The 22682-nt window shown below is 34.6% G+C and overlaps 1 protein-coding gene across 1 annotated transcript in view; it reads right to left on the minus strand.

Annotated features, from left to right (window-relative positions):
* The window catches only part of LOC123669711, a 132682-nt gene that overhangs the window by 39143 nt on the left and 70857 nt on the right, over nt 1–22682 (minus strand). The window contains exon 3 of the mRNA XM_045603302.1: nt 19669–19772. Within this exon, the coding sequence (XP_045459258.1) occupies nt 19669–19772 (104 nt within the window). The remainder of the gene's footprint in view (nt 1–19668; nt 19773–22682) is intronic.

The following is a 22682-nucleotide window of genomic DNA, read 5'->3' on the forward strand; positions in this document are numbered from 1 at the left end:
ATGTATGTAAAACTTTATCAAAAAGGACATAATATAAATCAAATAAAAGAATGCATATAAATGTTTTACATCAAAAACAAATAAAATTAAATAGATTCAACAACTTGTTGTAAGCTTATACTTACACAAATTGTGTTTGCATCATATCCTACTAATACTATAAACGCGAAAGTTTGTATGTATAGATGTATGGATGTATGGAAGTTTGTTCTTCTTTCACACGAAATCTACCAAGTGAATTTTAATGAAAGTTTACAATATATATACAGCAGAATAACACATTATAATTTAAAAAAAACGGTCACATAATGAGTAAAAACTAAACAAGATCAACAAATCGCATTCATTAACAAAGTAACTGACATTACATAAAAATAATCTTATTGATGGGTGGATGTAAGCAGCAGTGACCGAAAGTGCGTACTTTGCGACAAAACATGCATTAAAAACGACTGAATATAGCATGTCACTTCAGAATAACATAATACATTAATAGAACTTTATTTTTTCTTTTTTTTACCTCTTCTGCTTTTGTTTTTTACAATTTCAAATTTCATTTGTTTATCCCGATACTTATATTATTTTAGTCGCTCATAAATCATCTTTCACATCACTTGTTTGAATATAAGTGCTTAAAAATAAAAAAAAAATACATAAAAAGAACACAAAAAATAGTTTATTTATCTTTTATTTTTTATTATTTCTTTTTTTTCGCTTAATGTGTATTATAGTAATACCCAATCCTGCATTTCGCTAGAAGCTAGCTTGCTTTTGCTGCCTTTTGTAGAATTCTTTAATGTATTGTACAGTAAAATATAAATAAATAAATAAATAAGAATAAGATAATTCTAATATTCTACTAGTAATTGCGAATATTAGAACGATAGAAGGTAATATCTACCAATGACTGTTTTTATAAGAACTGCGACTGATATATTTACGAAGAATTAATAAAACTAGTAGTCGCCCAGTGGTCGAAATTCGCCCATTATTAAAAATTTAAATGAAAGAAAACCAAAAAATAATGAAAATAAATAACCTTTTAGAAATTTTTCAATTTAACTACAGACTGACAATCAACAAAAGAGAGATATAATATGCGTGTGTGTGACATGGCAGTGTGTGTAATATTTTTTTTTATTAATTTAATATATTTTTTGCATAATTAAAAAAAATATATTAGCATTCTGCACTCCTTATAAACTATAAGTGTACGAAATTTCATACCCCTCAGTCCGCGTAATTTTCGTAAAAAGGGGTTCAAAGTTTTTGCATCACGTATCAATTTTACTTTTTCGACAACTATTTTAATTTCTGTTATATTATAGACTTCAATTTCAAACATAGCGATAACTCCAGATCTTCTATAAAAGGGAAGCGTCGTTCTCTAAAAAGTTAATTTTATTTTTATTATTTCTAAACTGAAAATTTACGTAACATATTTTTTTAAGTTATTCTAAAATGCCCATTTTCTATCTCCAACCATTTAATCAAATTGATTAAGAATCGAACATGATCAACAAGGTCTTAATGAAAACAACTGGCATAATAAAATTGCCAAGAAACATAAAATCAAATAATTTACGACTGCATACACGCCTAGCTAACATTGAAAACTGAATAAGATTTATTCATTGATGAAGAGATAACGTTAGTCACGCGAAATTATGTAGGTAACAATGGAAATTTATGTAAGAAACCTCTTTTATCATACCACTAAGTATAATTTATTTTTAGTACTTTTTCTTTTTTTCTACGTAAATACTCTTTTATTATAATACTCTTATTCAATGTCTGGATGTTTTCACTACAAAGAAATATCTTTGCTTATAGCAACGTCTTAAGACCATATTTGTTTTATGATCGTGATAGGTATGACACATTTATGATTCAAAGGATAAAAACGATTTTAAACAAAAGGCCGTGGAGTAGATTTCAAACTTGTGTTTCTAAATTTTCATATATTTTTTTTTTTTTTTTGTAGTTATTAAGAAATTTGCACAAAATCTAGAGCAGTCCGATAGGTAAAGTACCTTTTTTTACGTGGGGAAAATCCATCATAGATATCCTCCAGCGCAGGGGCGCCAGAGGGTTATGTCAGACTCCTACTGATTAAAAAACCACCTCGTGTGAGCAGTCGATCACAGCTACACAATACTGCTCTCAATCAACTGTTGGGCTCCTATGGTAAGGTAGCCAAAGCTCCTGGAAAGGGTCAGCAACGTGTTTGCGATCCTTCTGATGTTGCAGGCGTCTGTAAGCTAAGGTAATAAGGTAATAAAAAGGTAAAACTTGCCATCATGTTAGCCATACGCTTGTTTGCCGACCTAGTTGTACAAAAAAGGGAATTTGTTTCGTTCTTGTCTATGAAAAACTTTAGAACTAAAAAACCTTTAACTGACCCTTTACCAAAGTAGACATTGACTCTGCTTTCTGCTCCAGTAGAATAGTGTTTCAGGTAACAGAAAAAATAATTTCACTGACTTGGCGTCTATATCAAGCTTAGCTGCATGCTAAACTGCAGCATCATTTCTCTACTCTCTCTAAACATATTTTGCGTATATAAAGTTAGGATATCGTTAAGTACGATGTTGTATGCTACATCCTTAACAAAACACAACAATATAATATAGAAAGGAAAATACACTAGCCTTATATATTACCAATTTAATTTAATTATGTATAAAGGGAAATTCACAACATCATGTATTAACACATTCCAATTAATTCCTGTGATTAATATTAGTTATGACAGAGTAAACGTATATTGCCAGACAGATTTAATAGCACGTAATTCCGTCATACAACCTTGCCCACGTTTTTGAGTTAATGTTTATGTTGCTACGAGCTAACGAATGAGCTACGAACCGCACCCGCTTTGTTCGGACGGCAAGATTTTAATTTTATTAACATTTTCGATTGACGTTTAATGATTTAATTAATCATTGATAAATTAAATCGTCCGTATTAACATTCAATTTAAGGTTAAATATGATACGTATGTATGATTAGAATAGAACGGACGTAGTTTTACATATTTTGATCTTTGACTCTCGTTAAATTGATAGATATAATGGATATCTTCTTTACTGTTCTTCTATGTGGAAAAGAGGCGTATACCTAGCAGAGAGACCATAACAGGCTGCTCTTTATTTAAGACTGGCTGATTAAGTACTGACTTGTATATACTTAAATTAATATCTTAAAAATCAATTCATTAACTCGTTTGCGATTCACAATGCTATACTTGGATAGATATACTATAATTGTGTTTGCTCGCAAACGAAAAAGAAAACCGACTTCAATTACATCGACAAGTAATACAACGTAAATCGACGAAAAAATAGTCAAGTAATTACGCGTTATCAAAGATTACTCAAAAAGCAGTTATCATATCTCGATAAAATTCATATGTGACCACATGATAAACATCAGCTTTCGATTAAATTAAAAATTATCAAAATCGGTACACCCAGTAAAAAGTTATTGCAGATTTTCGAGAGTTTCCCTCGATTTCTCTGGGATCCCATTATCAAATCCTGGTTTCCTTATCATGGTACCAAACTAGGGATATCCCCTTTCCAACAAAAAAAAAATATCAAAATCGGTACATCCAGTAGAAAGTTACGCGGTATAATACAACGTAGGTCGAGAAAAAAGCGTCAAGTAAAAACGCATTATTAGATATAAATCGAAAAGTAGTTGTTAAATTTCAAATAAATTTAAATGGTACCAATTGACACACACCACCTTTCGATTAATACAAAATTTGTAGAAATCGGTCTACCCGGTCAAAAGTTCTGATGTAACATACATTAAATAATTGTGTTTGCTCGCAAACGAAAAAAAAACCGACTTCAATTACATCGACGAGTAGTACAACGTAGATCGACGAAAAAATAGTGAAGTAACTGCGCGTTATCAAAGATTACTCAAAAAGTAGTTATCTGATCTCAATAAAATTATTATGTGACCACATGACAAACATCAGCTTTCGATTAAATTAAAAATTATTAAAATCGGTACACCCAGTAAAAAGTTATTGCGGATTTTCAAAAAGTTCTCTCGATTTCTCTGGGATCCCATCATTAGATCCTGGTTTCCTTATCATGGTACTAAACTTGGGATATCTCCTTTCTAACAAAAAAAGAATTAACAAAATCGGTACATCCAGTAGAAAGTTATGTGGTATAATACAACGTAGGTCGACGAAAAAAGCGTCAAGTAAAAACGCATTATTAGATATAGCTCGAAAAGTAGTTGTTAGATCTCAAATAAATTTAAATGGGACCAATTGGCACACACCACCTTTCGATTAGAAGAAAATTTGTCGAAATCGCTCTACCCAGTCAAAAGTTCTGATGTAACATACATAAAAAAAATAAAAAATACAGTCGAATTGAGAACCTCCTCCTTTTTGGAAGTCGGTTAAAAAAATACAGTCGAATTGAGAACCTCCTCCTTTTTTGGAAGTCGGTTAAAAATTGGATATGCTTGGAATGGATATATTATGGAGATACTTGAATTAGGCGGACTAAGCTTTCCAACTCTAACTTTCTTGCTATAATACTGAAACTCGTAATAGGGGAATTAATAGACTGTTACTATGCTAAGGCTCTCCTCCGTAGACTGCCTAATCACTGCGACGAAGTAAGATTTATTTAACATAAACTTTAATGGTTACTAGGTTCTTTTAAATTGTTACGAGATCTTTAGATGTTAGATGTTACATAATGACCTTTTTGTTTTTTCCACTAGTAACAGCATATGGTGGTGACTATAGGCAAAACACATGAGTTCGCGCATTTTTGGCGCGAACTTGTGGAGGCCTATGTCCAGCAGTGGACTGCAATAGGCTGGAATGATGATGATGAACAGCATATTGGTCAAATACCACATATCTTTATCAATCTCCATACATTAAGAGGGACGTAGATTCGATTTAGATTTAGTTCCCTCAATAAATAATATCGTTGCAAAATCTCATTTCACCGATAAAAGCAGGCCAAATGCGTGTTCAACTTCCACACGAAGAGTTTCATACAATTAACCCTTATGACAACTGAGTAAGAACAAATAAATTATAGAAATAGGGTACCATTTGTTCTCATTGTGTACTGAACACTATAAACGTCATTATTTATAAGGTGATAAAGTCTTATTATCTTTGGCAACAACAATAGTTTTCTTATTACTTTTTAACTAACTTCAAAAAAGGAGGAGGTTACTCAATTAGACCGTATATATATATTCTTTTTTTTTAATGTATGTTCGGGGATAATTTCGTCGTTTATGAACCGATTTTGATAATTCTTTTTCTGTTGGAAAGGAGGTATCCTAAGTGTAATACCGTGATAAGGAACCCAGGATCTGATGATGGAATACCAGAGAAATCGAGGGAAACCCTTGAAAATCGTAATGACGACTAGTGCGTTTGTTAATTTTTGTCTACTTACGTTGTATTACTTGTCAATGTAATTGAAGCCGGTTGTTCTCGTTTGCGAGCAAACACAATTATTATTTATGTTCTCATATAGTAATATATACTAGTCTGAATTTCATAGTAGTGGAGATATTGGATTATCTATTTCAAGTACTAACAAGTATTTACATAACTGTGTTTGCTCGAAAACAAAAAAAAACGGGTTCAATTACATTGACAAGTAATACAACGTAAGTAGATGAAAATAGTCAAATAGAAATTTTCTGCTCAAAATATAGAGTGGCCCGACTGGGTTAGTACTTCGATCTTACAGAAGATCACAGCTAAATGACTCTGTTTTCAAGCATTGTTCTGTTCATATGGCACGCACTAACTTTCGATTTAACTAAAAATCGTCAAAAGTTATGAGGTAACTAGCATACATTAAAAAAATACGATCGAATTGAGAATCTCCTCCTTTTTTGGAAGTGCTCGAATAAGCTCGTTACCAAATTTCTTTAAATGTGTTTGTATCTAAATTGTTGACATCTGTATCATTGTAAGCGTGACGAATTAAGCTCTAACCCTATTATTTAATTTCAAAGGAGACATAACTAGCTGTTTAATGTATATAAGCTATTACAGTTTAATCAAACACAATATCTAACTGTGTATCTAGCTTACTATCTTCTATCTGATATTTTAGATTTTTAAGCTATACGACTTAATGCTTATCAATTTATCACCTTCAGTCAATAGTCAATTATCCTTCAATCACCTTCAAAAAATAGAGACTAATATCACCCACTTGACAAATTTTGGAATAAGTTGCAGCAATTTACATTGCAATTAAATCGTTAAATCAAATTGAGTTGTGTAGAATGACATATGACCAAGTTACCAGAATACCTTATATTATTATATCTATCACTTCAGCCTCTAATATCCCACTACTGGTATAGGTACATACTTTTTTAGATAAACATACATATCAATAATATATTATATTACTCTCAATTACGTAGCGGGAAACGAACCGAACTAAATCGGGTAAATCAAAACTAATAAAGATAAAATGATCAAAATGATCCATCGCATGCAGAAAATAACGAAATGCAAACGGTTATTACATATTATCATAATTATTGTAACTATAATAAACGATGGTAATAAAAATCGACTTTAATACAGATATATGGGCAGTTAGCCACATTACAATCAACCCTCTCTATCAAAATAATTTACATAATCCGCTAGAATATAGTTATTTCTTTATTATTTTACTGAAATTTTTTTTTGATAGTTATTTATTCTAAAGATCATTTATTTGGTGCAGGTAATTTGACATATAAATAGTAAAAATATGAGTGGATTTTGTGGCTGTATATCATGCAAGATATTACCAATTTTGTATTAAAACAGTTTTTTTTTTTTTTTGAAAGAGTAACTGCGGAGTTTCTTCCCGATTCTTTACTGCAGAATCTACATTCCGAATCGGTGGTCGTTTTAATTTTAACAATAATTGAAATTTTAATTTGTAAAATGACCGTTCGAAAGTGCTTTTGAAGCCTATTTAAAAAAAATATTTTTGATTTTAGTATATGCGGCGGTAGAAACGTTATTAAACAATCGTCAATTAATTAGTAATTTACACATAGCGTAACCCGTTTTATGTGAAACTCAAAGTACAACAATATTTAATTATAAAAAATATTAACTGATCAAATTCACTTTCTAAATTGGAAAAAAATATTTAATACGTATGGAAATTATTAAATTAAGCCATTTTGAGATATTTTTTTATATATAAACTTTAATTAACATTATTAGTACATTATATTCGTCATTTTTTTTGTCTATATGATGTTAAGGAAGTAAGGTTAAGTTGATAGAAGACGTAAATTTTACAACCTATATTTTTACCAAAAATCGTGTTATAAACATGAACTAGTATATGCCAAAATAATACGTTAAAACAAAAAAAAATTGCTTTATTTATTTTACACAGACGTGAAATTACTCCCCATAGTAGCTCAAACTGGAATATTTGCAATACGATTAAACGAAATCACACAAAAATAAATTGCGCTTGTCGCTTCTCTCGAAAAGGGCCACGTGTTACGTCGACGGCCATATAATTCACTGTACCCTTAATTTTACACATTTTATTTAAAACCTGGCGTTGACAACCAATACATGTATCTATAGAAATCTAAACGCATTATTAAGAACCCTGGGAATAATAAAAGTTTGTTTAACAAGTAAACTGGTTAAATTTCACGTTTCTAATATACAACGCCGCGTTGTCGCAACGGTCACAGGTATGGATTGTGCCAGTTGCGCTGGCGGTTGCGGGTTCGATCCCCGCACATGACAAACATTTGTATTGGCCATACAGGTGTTTGCCGTGGTCTGGGTGTTTGTGCAGTCCTTGGGGGTCTCCCCACCGTGCCTCGGAGAGCACATTAAGCCGTCGGTCCCGGTTGTTATCATGTACACCTGATAGCGATCGTTACTCATAGTAGGGAATATATCCGCCAACCCGCATTGGAGAAGCGTGGTGAATTAAGCTCTGATCCTTCTGCCATATGGGGAAAGAGGCCTATGCCCAGTAGTGGGATAATACAGGCTAAAAGGAATAATAAACAACTAATACAAGGAGATAAAAGATAAAATTTACTTGAGAAACATGTCTTTTGTCAAAGAACGTAATTAGACTTTGCCCACCAAACTCTATATTTCCATCTAACAACAATCTACACGATCAAAAAAAGATCAAATGGACTTGATAAACATGTAGTTCATATAATAACGTAATTGTACTTCAACATTAATTGAACAAATTCCACTAAACACCGACAAGCCGTTGTCCAATAAAACGTCAAAACAATTTCTCTTTAAACACGTCGACTTATCATAGATTATTTGTGTTTATGCCAAACACATCAGACAGAGCTGTATACTGAGCATGTGATAAAACACAAACTGACAAATGGTTTGATAGTCTACATGACGCTGAGTAACTATGCGTAGTATTGCGTACGTCAAACAAGGCATCCGTCATCAAACTTCAGATGCACATCTGAAACATCTCTGCATCATTGAGTCTAGTACAAAATGTTTTACAGACTGCCTAACGGTTAGAACTAAGTATACCTTTTTTGTTACAAAAACATCAGAAATATATTGGCTAGTATAACAAAAGTAAAATGTAAAAGATCGGTTTATATTAGTTATGTAACTATCGAAGGGAGCCGAAAATTGCTACTGCAATTTCCAATACACAGTTAATTAAATAGTTCTTATTTCATTGTGATAGAGAATAAATTACTGTGCTCTATTATAACCACATAATAACGGTATCCAAGGAACTCGGAAATCGTTACCAATTATACGATATATACTGTTGATTTTGTTATATGACAATTAATAGAGTTTTATAATGAGTTACAAACGAAACATATGCTTTTATTGAAATCGCATTGCAGCAAAGTCGTAAATTGGCTGTAAAATTTATATTATTCCTTTGTGGTTTATTTCCAGCAGTTCGCGTAATATCACGACATCTGTATATTTCAATTTATTTTTTTCGTTATGAACATGTTTTAAAGAAAGAAAATAATACAAAAAGTACTATGAAAGTTGACGTCTTAATTAATTCTTAACACTTATCGAACAATTTTAATTTTACTACTTTACATCTTACTTAAGTTACGGGTATTTATTACAAAATGTTATAAGAAGTCTTCAAAGTACCTAATATTAACAAACAAATATTAAATTGCAAAAAAAAACGGACATAATTATTTGATATGTAAAAACCCAGAATTCTTTGAATAAAATTAGTATTATGTCTGTTATGAAAAAGAAGTTCTGTTGTTTTCCGTAGAAGACCTTAAAATTGACTGAATCGAGTGACAATTAATATCTCTTTATAACTTTGTATCAAGTACTTAAAATATTGACTATTCATCATATTCATCCAAAACCTAAGTGCTCACTCTATCTACTCCTATATTTAAATCATAAAGGCGTAATAACTTAACTTCATAACAAAAATGTATATAAATAAAAATTGAAAAAGACCTTGGTATATTTCATCAAAATTTAAAATCTTTTTTAAGGAGTATGTAGGCTGTAACATTAAATGATACTTTTTACCTGTGTTCGTTATTGTATGGTTCTATAATGAAAGACGTATATTCAAGAAAAAAATTGCTGTACAAGGTTTGGGAATACTCAACATTAAAAGATTTTGAGAATAATATTTCAAAAAACACATGCACACACACTTACATGTGTGAGTGCGTGTGTGTGTGTGTGTATTTTCGTGTAGCCTACAAGATAAGTACATAAGTGAAATATAAACTAGAGAAAAAGTGTGTAATATATAACATGAACTAGTGTAGTATGTCAGAGATCATTAGCGTTAATCCGCACGTGTGCTGTCGATAACGACACGTGCCGATTTGTCGAAAAATCCCCAAGGGTATCCGAGATGAAGTAAATCCAAATTTGTGGAAACGATTTTTTGTCGATAACTCAGTTTCAGAGATTTTATTCCGCATAAAATTTATGAACAAAGTAACGCGCAACGTGCGGATTCACTCGTGGTCACGATTCCTATTGTTTGATTACTTTTTATTTTATTGGAAATGGTTATTTTTATTTATTTATTTATTCTTATAAAGCTACTTCAACGACTTATTCACTATTAACAATATAGGGCTCAAATATTCGTAAAAATAAGTTTATGCTGAACTAGTCACTTACAGAAGTACACAAAACTTACAAAAAAGAACTTTGTTATATCGTTTCATCAATAAAATAGTACATATTATAGTTACTAATTATATTTGAAAAATATATATAATATTTTTCGCTCGTATTGCATGGAGAAAGAAATCTAAAATAACAAAGACCAGTGGCGTTTGATGGTTTTCTGCCGCCAGGTACCAAAAACTTGTCGCCCCCACCATTTTTTTATCAAATTAATTTATCACACTCATTTTAATCACAATTTTCATTATTTCCATTAACTGAATTCATTAAAGGTGCTACTTGCCTTAAGATCTCGCCCAATCTACGCGCAAGTATGTTAGGTTGGATTTAATCAATAAGACTATTGATCATTATAGTTTCATATAAATTCATATAAATTAATAATTACAAGTACATTCAAAAAATATGTCCCATTCAGAACATAACTTAGTAGATATTTACATAAATCAATACGTCCTCACACTTATTTTGGTGACGCCGAAGGCCAGACAGACATCTGAAAATAGAGCAAATATTCCATCCATAGACTTAGTAACCCAAACAGCTCCTTATTGCAAAAAGCTTTGTAAAATCATCTATTATATTTCACGTATTACTAAAATGGGGACGATTATGTAAGCGGTATTAAAACCCCAGCTTTTACCCCTAAATCGATATATTGAATGGCGTGTAGCATTTGATAGGTGTGACGTCACAATGTCACACATCTGTCCGTTGATGGGAGTCAATTTCACGGTATGCGTTGACACGTGCGTACTATAAATGTTATTTTAGAAAAGTTATAAATTGGTTAAATTGTTTCATGGTCTCATAGAAAAATTTATCGCATTGGCACATTTGGCATATCCTGCTTTCCACTTTAGGAGCGTGGACCTATGTATTTGTTAAAATATAGTAAAATGTATGTCAGTCAGGTGTTACCAAAAACATAAGCATTAAGTTTTCTACCTAAGAAGAAAAGAGATTGTGTATGTCAATTAAAATACATTTGTTTCTTATAATATATTTCTCCTTTATACCTATACCTAAGTAGTTTCAGCTTCGTTGATATTTATGGTCATTGCTGCTACTGCTGTTATAAAAGTCATGCGTAATGCTTTATAGCCTATACCACTAATTTAAAAATAATCACATCGGCACATACATTAGTTCTTAAACAATACATCTTACAAATCTTATATAAATATACATTTATAGTAATAAAAAAGGTTATCACCACAAAAAATTGTGAGAGAACCGTAAACCGAGCGTATTTCCATATATTTAACAAAAAAGCCTGAACTAATTTCAGTGTAAAAGTATTATGTAAATATTATGCTCGTTTGAAGATGTCGGTGAAAATTATTAAAATCTCTCTTAAAGCTCTGTAAGGATTACTGTGTGACTAGAACTCAAAATTTGACCCTCATAATATATTCTATTTCGCAAAGCTATTCCAACGTCAAATAGGATCTCTTTATATATGACCTAAATATTAAAGTTTTAGTTCATATTCAGTAGAACATTATTTACACCTGCCCCTGTCTGCTTCTATATCAAACAAATTGCTATTAGAAATTATACTTTATTACAAAATTTGGTTTAGAAATTCTAATTCTGGCTAAAATTATATATTTACACTAATAAAAGGGTCCTAAGACCTAACGAGACCTACCTAAGAGGTAAATTTTAGATTATATTTACTTATTTCACACAACTAGCCCATTGCAGCAGTTTGTAGTGACTCTGCTTTCTATTCCGGGGGTTGTGGGTTCGATTCCCGAGTCTGGGTGCAATATATATATTTATTTATATATGTATTATTTGTATGTATGTTTATCGAAAAAAAAAATGTAGCTTTACCAGTCGGCTGGAACTGGTGGGGCGGAACAGACAACTGTGTGTGTATGTTGTAGATATTTATTATTTATTATTTATTATTATTATAACTTCGTTATTAGTGTTTCGTACCAACGTCATATCTTTGAAATTTATATGAATATACACTCAACGGACGCAGTAGGATTACTCCTGTGTCGGGGGTCCGTAAACACACACAATACACAAGCACAAACACCCAGACCACGACAAATATCTATATAGCAAACACAAATGTGTCTCATGAACGGTGATTGAACTTGCGACCGCCAGCGCAACAGCGAATGCTGTGACGGCTGAGCCAACGCGGCGTCAAAATTTGATATATAACAACGAAATACATAATAATAAACGTCATTTATTAGTGAACTACTGTGGTGACACACAAGCGTACGATCCTCCTGATGTTCAGTAGCGACGGTAGCCTTGAAGCTTTGCTATACTAGGAACTTTAACGACCTTAATCACAACTGAAAAAGAACACCACTTGAGAGACGTATTATTTGGCTGTGATTTTCTGCAATATTGAATTACTTCGTAAGTCAGAAAGTCAGTCTGTCTTAAATTTAAAAAAAAATCCTGTCGTGTCCTACCGTATAAATATGCCTTACGATACTTGATTATATTTTACATCAGACTATCTTGCTCTGGACCGGACCGGATCCTGATCCAGTATGCCTTACCATACTTGATTATATTTCACATCAGGCTATCCTTGTCTGGACCAGACCTGGTCCTGACAGAGCTTGCCGGATCTGGCATGCCTCATTCTATCCTGATCCGGTTCAGATACATGATCTGGTTGAGCCTGCGCGGAAGTAGCGAAATAGGGTAGGGCTTACTTAGGTGATGCCATAGGGCACAGTTATCAATATATTATATATTAATTTTATAAGAGACTAGCCGTGCCCACGGCTAGTCTCGCGTTGGTATCAGTGTGTCACAAAGTTTTCCCGGCAAACTTCCAGTGAAACTCTCATCAAAATCGGCTTAGCCGTTCCGTAAACCTTCCTCTTGAAGCTCTCTCTCCATTGGTGAAACCGCATGAAAATCCGTCTAGTAGATTTTGAAGGAATCGATCACATACATTTTTGGGGACTTTGTTACACCAACTGTTGCCCGCGACTACGTCCGCGTAGTTATGAAGATATGTATTGCTAATAAGATGCTTAATGCAATTTTTTTTTATTTCAGTCACTTGAAATGCTTATATCACACTGAGTAACTTTTTAAAAGGCACAATTTAGTATAATGTAATAGTTATTTTTATAAAACCTCTCTATATACCACATTTTTAGATTTATTTTCAGGATGCAGTATAAATAACCTATCAGGCGAACTTATAGCTAATGTATATGTTTCATACAAACTATCAACCCCAATCAAAGCCCCTTAGCGGTGGAATATCGCAAAATCCGTTCTTAGCGGACGTCTACTAACTATAATCTAATTTCAAATTTAATCTTTGTCCATCCTGGATGGATGGACCATCCAGCGGTTTTTGAGTTCTTGTGATGAGTGAGTCAGTGACCTTGCTTTTTTATATATATAGATTATGATGCATTATTTGGACCCCTCCTCACCATCTATAGAGCATACATTTTAAATTACAAGTCTCTTATTTCAAAAACATAGGACTTTCATACAAATTTTCGACCCCCGTTTTATCCCTTTAAGGGTCGAGTTTTGTAAAATGCGTTCTTAGTGGATGTCTATGCCTTATAAAGAACCTACCTGCCAAAGTTCAATTTTGTAGCTGTTATAATTTCGGAGATTTCCTGATGAGTGAGTCAACCTACCATCCCCCGTTTTAACCCCAAAAGGGAGTAAATTTCTTAAGATGCATTATTTGGACACCTTCTCACCATCTATAGAGCATAACATTTTAAATTTCAAGTCTCTTACTTCAAAAACATGGGACTTTCACACAAACTCCCAACCCCCGTTTTACCCCTTAGGGGTCGAATTTCGTAAAATCCGTTCTTAGCGGATGTCTGCACCCTATAAGGAGCCTTCCTGCTAAATTTCAAGTTTGTAGGTGTTATAGTTTCGGAGATTTCGTGATGAGTGAGTCAACCTGCCATCCCCCGTTTTACCCCCAAAAGGGAGTTGATTTCTAAAGATACATTATTTGGACACCTTCTCACTATCTATTGAGCATACATTTCAAATTTCAAGTCTCTTACTTCAAAAACATAGGACTTTCATATAAACTTGCAACCCCCGTTTTAGGGGTCGAGTTTCATAAAATCCGTTCTTAGCGGATGTCTACGTCCTATAAAGAGTCTACCTGCCAGATTTCAAGTTTGTAGATATTATAGTTTCGGAAATTTCGTGATGAGTGACCTTTCGCTTTTATATATACTAGCTGACCCCGCAAACGTTGTTTTGCCATATATTTTATTAACCCACTTAACCCCCCCCCCCCTTTAACTTAGTGGTATGAAAAATAGATGTTGTTCGATTCTCAACCCAATATGCACACAAAATTTCATGAGAATCGGTCAAGCCGTTTCGGAGGAGTTTAACTACAAACACCGCGACACGAGAATTTTATATATGAGATAAGTCAATTGTCAATAAATAAATAAAATAATAATTATACAGTTTTTTTTTTTGTTTGCGACAGTCACAAAGTGTTCATTGCTCGCTATGTAACAACTTAAATGTAATTTTTTTATTTTCATTGGACCTTTTTCGTTTTAATTTTTCAATATCATAAAATAACTGAGAGTACGGAATAGATAAATAGTTATATAGGTTAGTATAAATAAATGATTGTTGTGTTTCTGTGGTGAGTAAGGTGACCAGAGCTCCTGGGGGAGATTCGGGGTAAGGTCGGCAACACGCTTGCAATGCTTCTGGTAATCGCTTACCATCACAGGTGAGCCGTACTCTTGTTTGGCGACCTAGTTGTATAAAAAGTATTATATTAAATATTTATCATGTCTTATTTTTATCATAGCAGTTGGGATATTTTTTTTTATATTATCTCATCTGTTATGCTACGAAAAGAGATACATTTTTTCGATTTTGGAATATTTTTATTTTATTAATCGTTGTAGCGTAATATTTTATAGATTGCTTTCGTCAATGAATTGACTCTCAAATATCATATCATATTATATTAATACACTTTGGTTAAGATATTTGCCTTCCTATTTGGGAAAACTCTCACAATTACTCCACATAAATTGTATATCGCAATGTGAGGATTTATGGGTTAAACTTGAACTGCTAAATACCAATGGTCAAACTGATTATCTGTACATTTGCACCGTTTATATTGCCCTTCCGGTACACAAACATATCTTAGAACACTTACTTCATTTTAAATACAAATCATGTAATTGATAAACTTTGCTCCTTTAACATAATCGTTCTTGGGGATTTTAACTTGGGTGGTCTGTGTTGGAACTAGGCGACTGGCCCTGCACTGACTCCGATAACCACGAATAATTTGTTAAATAACATGATTACTGATTTAATGTCATTAAATGCTCTTACACAGTATAATTGTTGTAAAAATAATAAAAATCGCGTTTTAGACCCAGTAATTAGCTCTCTGGTTATCTCCCAATTGAGCGAAAGCAAGAACTCTCTTTCCGGGATAGAGCCATTACACCCTCCTATTGAGTTTTCCGTTAAAATTAACTTTCAGGAAAAGCTCGAATCTTGTATTGGGGCTAGGTTCCGCTTCTACAAAGCTGACTATGACAAAATTACAAGTGCCCTGAATTGAATTCTTGGGAGAAGAAATTGTCGAGTTATGATTGCTGTTCTGAGAATTATCATTGCTAAACATGTGCCCAAATCCAAAACACGGTCTAGTAAATATCCACTATGGATTCTGCAGCACTGATAAAAGTCATCAATGAAAAATTAAAATATCGTAAAAATGGCAACCCTCGTTATTTAATTACTTTTAAGTTGCTCAGGGAGCGTTGCGCGAAGCTTCATAATCTAAACTATAAATTGTATTTGAATAGCCTAGAAACAACTTTGTCTTGAAACCCTAAACTTTTTTGAAGCTTTATCAAGCGCAAAAAGGGTAAGTCAATTTCCTATCCTGCCACGATGTCCTTAGAAGATGGCGTGTTGGCGTATTGGCGTGTTGGAGTGTTGCCGTATTGGGGTGTTGGAGTGTTGGCGTGTTGGCGTGTTGGCGTGTTGGCATGTTGGCGTGTTGGCGTGTTGGCGTATTGGCGTGTTGGCGTATTGGCGTATTGGCACATTGGCATGTTGGCGCATTGGCGCATTGGCGTATTGGCGTGTTGGCGTGTTGGCGTGTTGGTGCATTGACGTATTGGCGTGTTGGCGTGTTGGCGTGTTGGCGCATTGGCACATTGGCGTATTGGCGTGTTGGCGTGTTGGCGTGTTGGTGTATTGGCGTATTGGCGTGTTGGCGTGTTGGCGTATTGGCACATTGGCGTATTGGCGTGTTGACGTTTTGGCATGTTGGCGTATTGGCACATTGGCGTATTGGCGTGTTGGCGTGTTGGCGCATTGGCGTGTTGGCATATTGGCGTATTGGCATATTGGCGTGTTGGCGTGTTGGCGCATTGGCGTATTGGCACATTGGCATGTTGGCGTGTTGGCGCATTGGCGCATTGGCGTATTGGCGTGTTGGCGTGTTGGCGTGTTGGCGTATTGACGTGTTGGCGTATTGGCACATTGGCGTGTTGGCGCATTGGCGCATTGGCGTATTGGCGTGTTGGCGTGTTGGTGCATTGGCGTATTGGCGTGTTGGCGTGTTTGCGTATTGGCGTACTGGCGTATTGGCGTGTTGGCGTGTTGGCATATTGGCACATTGGCGTATTGGCGTGTTGGCGTGTTGGCGCATTGGCGCATTGGCGTGTTGGCGTGTTGGCGTGTTGGCGTGATGGCGCATTGGCGCATTGGCGTGTTGGCGTGTTGGCATGTTGGCGTGTTGGCGTGTTGGCGCATTGGCGCATTGGCGCATTGGCGTGTTGACGTGTTGGCGTGTTGGCGTATTGGCGTATTGGCATATTGGCGTATTGGCGTGTTGGCGTGTTGGCGTGTTGGCGTGTTGGCGTGTTGGCGTATTGGCGTGTTGGCGTATTGGCGTATTGGCACATTGGCGTGTTGGCGTGTTGGCGCATTGGCGCATTGGCGTCTTGGCTTGTTGGCGTGTTTGCGTGTTGGCGTATTGGCGTATTGGCGTGTTGGCGTGTTGGCGTGTTGGCGTGTTGGCGTGTTGGCGTGTTGGCGTGTTTGCGTGTTGGCGTATTGGCACATTGGCGTATTGGCGTGTTGACGTATTGGCGTGTTGGCGTATTGGCGTATTGGCACATTGGCGTGTTGGCGTGTTGGCGTGTTGGCGTATTGGCGTATTGGCGTGTTGGCGTGTTGGCGTGTTGGCGTATTGGCACATTGGCGTATTGGCGTGTTGACGTTTTGGCATGTTGGCGTATTGGGATTGGCGTATTGGCGTGTTGACGTGTTGGCGTGTTGGGGTTTTGGCATGTTGGGGTGTTGGGGTGTTGGCGTATTGGCGTATTGGCGTGTTGGAGTGTTGGCGTATTGGCGTGTTGGAGTGTTGGCGTGTTGGAGTGTTGGCGTGTTGGCGTGTTGGCGTATTGGCGTGTTGGCGTATTGGCGTGTTGGCGTGTTGGCACATAGGCGTGTTGGCGTGTTGGCGCATTGGCGTATTGGCGTATTGGCATGTTCGCGTATTGACGTGTTGGCATTTTGGCGTGTTGGACTGATGGCGTGTTGGCGTGTTGGAGTTTTGGCATGTTGGCGTGTTGGCGTATTAGCGTGTTTAAGTTAAACGGACAATAAAAAAAATGTCGATGTTTCCGATTTTAGTAATTTTCCAGTATGCAATGAAACAAAACTAATGAATGAAAACTATTGCTAACGGGCGTCAAATGTAGCCCGGACGACGACCACTGACTACTGCGCTCAGTCAGGCGTTATACACATTATATAATTTATATGTAGAAAGCCGGTAGAGATAACTCTAGAAGAAGTCTCTTCCAGCTAACCTGCGGTAGTTGTTTTATTTATTTTTTATTTTTTATTTTATTACTGGACTTTCATATGGACAAAATCTCTGTGTTTGTTACTACAATAAAATATATAGCCGCCCCCTATCTTCCCGTGGGTGTCGTAAGAGGCGACTAAGAGATAACACAGTTCCACTACCACCTTGGAACTTAAAAAGCCGACCTGTGGCGGGATAACCATCCAACTGCTGGCTTTGAAATACACAGGCTGAAGACGGACAGCAGCGTCTTCGGTGCGACAAAGCCCTGCGGTCACCAATCCGCCTGCCCACCGTGGTGACTATGGCAAACACACATGAGGAGCTTAAACTTGCGGAGGGCTATGTCCAGCAGTAGACTGTATCAAGCTAAAGTGAGGATGATGATGATGATGAACACGGAATCGACTATCTGTTTAAGCGTTATATCAAGTCAGTCAGTCAGTCCACTGCTGGACAAAGGCCTCACTGAGTTCGCGCAAGACATCCCGGTTTTCCGCAATAAAACAATATATTTATATATAATTACTAGCTGTGCCCGCGGTTTCGCCCGCGTTTAAATCAGTGAGTTACAAAGTTTTCCCGGCAAACTTCCAGTGAAACTCAAAATCTCATCAAAATCGGCTTAGTCGTTCCGTAAACCTTCCTCTTGAAGCTTCCCATCTTTCCATTGTAAAACCGCATGAAAAGCAGGTCAGTAAATTTTGAGGGAATCGATCACATACATTTTTGGGGACTTATTGTTATAATACACTAACTGTTGCCCGCGACTACGTTCACGTGGTTATGAATATATGCATTACTATCAAGATGTTTAAGCAAATTATTTTTTTATTTCAGTCTCTTAAAATGCTTATCACGCTGAGTAATTTTTTAAAAGGCACAATTTAGTATAATTTATTAGTTATTTTTATAAAACCTCTCTATACAACACATTTTTAGTTTTATTTTCAGGCTGCAGTATAAATAACCTAGCAGGCGAACTTATAGCTGCTGTATATGTTTCATACAAACTATCAACCCCAATCAAACGCCCCTTAGCGGTGGAATATCGCAAAATCCGTTCTTAGCGGACGTCTACTAACTATAATCTAATTTCAAATTTAATCTTTGTCCATCCTGCCAAAGTTCAATTTTGTAGCTGTTATAATTTCGGATTTTCTTAACGGACGTTTACTATCTATAATCTACCTCCCTGCCAAATTTCATCTTTGTTTATCCTGGATAGATGAACCATCCAGCGGTTTTTGAGTTCTCGTGATGAGTGAGTCAGTGACCTTTCTCTTTTATATATATAGATTACGATGCATTATTTGGACCCCTCCTCACCATCTATAGATCATACATTTTAAATTTCAAGTCTCTTATTTCAAAAACATAGGCCTTTCATTACAAACTTCCAACCCCCGTTTTATCCCCTTAGGGGTCGAGTTTCATAAAATCCGTTCTTAGCGGATGTCTACGTCCTATAAGAAGCCTACCTGCCAAATTTCAAGTTTGTAGGTGTTATAGTTTCGGAGATTTCGTGATGAGTGAGTGACCTTTCGCTTTTATATATATTATTATAGATAGATATAGATTAAAAAAAAACACGTACCATCAAAACATGCGTACTTCAAAAATACGACACCAGGAGACCAGCTCCTGGCAGGAGGATAGTCCTCCTCAAGCACGAAGCTGCAATGATTAACTCCTGTGCATCTGTAACAAAAAATCGAAATCTTGAATCTACATTATATGTATTTTAATTTTTCTAATTCTTCGACGATTACTTATTCCCACTGTTCTATGAGTCATATAAGTAAGCTTAAAGTCATTTGGCGGGCGAGAAAATGAAAGGATTAGTTATCGAGTTAGAAAGATAAGTCCATACAATTTATATGTATAATTTAACCTTATCACGTATTTTACAAATAGAACTAAATCATATAATTGTATAACAAAACACTGTTCTTTTACTTCATCGGTACATTTATGGCTCTTTTAAATTACAAATATTTTGTAAGGACTTAAACAAGTTTGAAAAAAATATATATTTTGAATGTAAATTTCAAATGAAAACATAAAGTGCGTTATAATATCTATACACTCTGTACACTAAATAAAAAATATATCTATAAAAACATGTCTACATGTTATTAAAATAACGTAACATAAACCTGATTTATTAAAAAATGAATCAAATTTGTTTTTCTTCGCAGAATACATTTTTAACACCAATTCTGTACAAAGAATGAAACGTAACTTTTTTATTTCATCGGATTTTTCGTAAAGAAGTTTCGTTCCAGGTCACAGCAAATTGCTTTTTGAAACTTAATTATCTGTACTTTTTATAATTAACTAGATTTCTTTACGGTTTTTCCCGTGTTCATTAAATTGTTATATTATATAACCATTATTTCTTAATTGTCGTTGTCTAAACGAGAAAGCGTTAATAACATGGGTTCTGTCGTTTTATAGTTATTGAATAAAATGAATGATTTACACTCAATGACCCCAGTGGGACAAATCCATTAGAGATATGAAAGAGCACAGCCACGATCAAACGTTCAAACCCAACACAAATGTGTATGTTTTCAAGATCGAAGTCAGAACCACTAACGTTTTAAATACGTTACCAAGTAAGCCAATCCATTGTCGTATAAAATAATAATATGGAAATTTTTAAAAATGTGATATTAACATAGATCATAATACTTAGATTTTCAGGTTATTTTTATTCTGGCCAAAATCTGGAGCGGCCCATCTGGAAAAGTACCTCAACCTTACAGATGATCACAACTTAATAATAGGTACTACTATCGAGTAATGTTGTGTTCCTGTGGTGAGTAAGGCCAGAGCTCCTTGGGAAGACTGGGGGTAGGGTCGATAACGTGCTTGCGATGCTTCTGGTTTTGCAGCATCCTATAGGCTATGGTAACCGCTTACCATCAAGTGGACCGTACGCTTATCATGAACCTATTGTTCAGCATGGTAGGTATTACTTAAGTATGTAAATATGGATTAAGTAAATTTCAGAGTTAAATATAAATTATTCATGTCTCTTTTATCTATGACGTTTATCTCAGAATAAATTACGCTAATGAGTTCTGAAAATCCTTGCTTTAGACGTTTTAAGATTATATATTAGATGAAATACTCAACATCTGCGTTTTATAACTTGATAGGGTAAAATTAATCATCATTTTTAAGTTTTATTCCCTTAATTCTCGGGCCAGTTAAAATTTCGGAATAAAAGAGTCTGCATACCAAGTTTCATTGACATTGTTTCAATAGTTACTACCTAGTAACGAGCTATTCATGCATTCTCATAACTTTCTTAATATAACAAACATATCTGTTTGTTTGCTTTTTTTCCTATACAGCTAAGTCGAAAAATAAATATACGGCTCCCTACTTCAGAATTTATCCCAGAGGCTCTGATCACCTTACTCATCACAGGAACACAACACTGGTTGAAAGCAGTATTATTTAGCTGTGATCTTTTGTAAGTTCGATGTGCTTCCCCAGTCAGGCAGCTCCAGCTTTGCTGCTGTGCCCTACCTCAGTTAAGTGGTTAGTCTAATTTTATTTCATTTTAAGCCAGTAAGCATTATATTGAGAAAATTTTGGACTGCAACAAATAATAAACAACTATTATGGATGGAATTACCATAATCGATAACCGATTTGAAAAGTATTGTAAATTGTTGATAAGATCGTGACAACCATTAATTTCACTATATAAAGTTAACTAACTACGAACTTAAACTTACGTTGCGCTCGTAGTAAAAATATGCATGCTTAAAAATTGCATACGAATTACGAGATACCATCACTTCATTTCCCCCGAGGACGCGGAGTTACGTTAAATTACAAAGTAAGGGCAAGGGGGTAAAGGGTAAGTCTTTAAACGTACGAATACTATTCATTCTTAGAACCTGTTTCACCAATTATGAATAATATTTATTCTGTAAATAAGTTACGATTAGAATTTAATAGTAGGAAGTAGAATAGGGCATTAAGATCTGTTACATCTCAATCAATAATGCGAAAAAGAAAAATTCATAAAAAACTTTTATCTGTTGGATATCGTCATCCATCAAATAGCGTTATCCACATCTGCTGAAACAGGCCTTTGGTATTATAAAAATGGTATAAATTTTGTATTAAACTTAAGATTCGGCGATGGATTATGCATAAAAAATATATAAAGAATTAAACAAGGATTGAGATTTTCATTAACATTAGAATTAAAAACAATCGTTTATTAATAAATGAATTAGGTATAGATCAAATAAGCTTGTGTACTTACTATAATTTTTATTTTTGCACTTTCGCATATGCTAGAAAGTCACAATGAAATAAAAACAATCTATATTCTAATAGGCGTCCTAATACATTAGTGTAAAAATCTAACAATAAAATAATGTAACAAAATTAAATACTCTGTTTAACCATAACTTTACTTCTTAGAATTTAAATAACTTACTAATATTAGTAAAATAAAGTAATGATTGCTTTAAATTTAATTATTACTACGCAACAAATTAATTGTATATGTCTGTTATTAATATAATAATTAAAAATACACATAATTATAGTTATGCCTAGTAAGCACTAAGCAAAAGT

This window comes from Melitaea cinxia, chromosome 3 (genome assembly GCF_905220565.1).
Source record: "Melitaea cinxia chromosome 3, ilMelCinx1.1, whole genome shotgun sequence".
Taxonomy (NCBI): Eukaryota; Metazoa; Arthropoda; class Insecta; order Lepidoptera; family Nymphalidae; genus Melitaea; species Melitaea cinxia.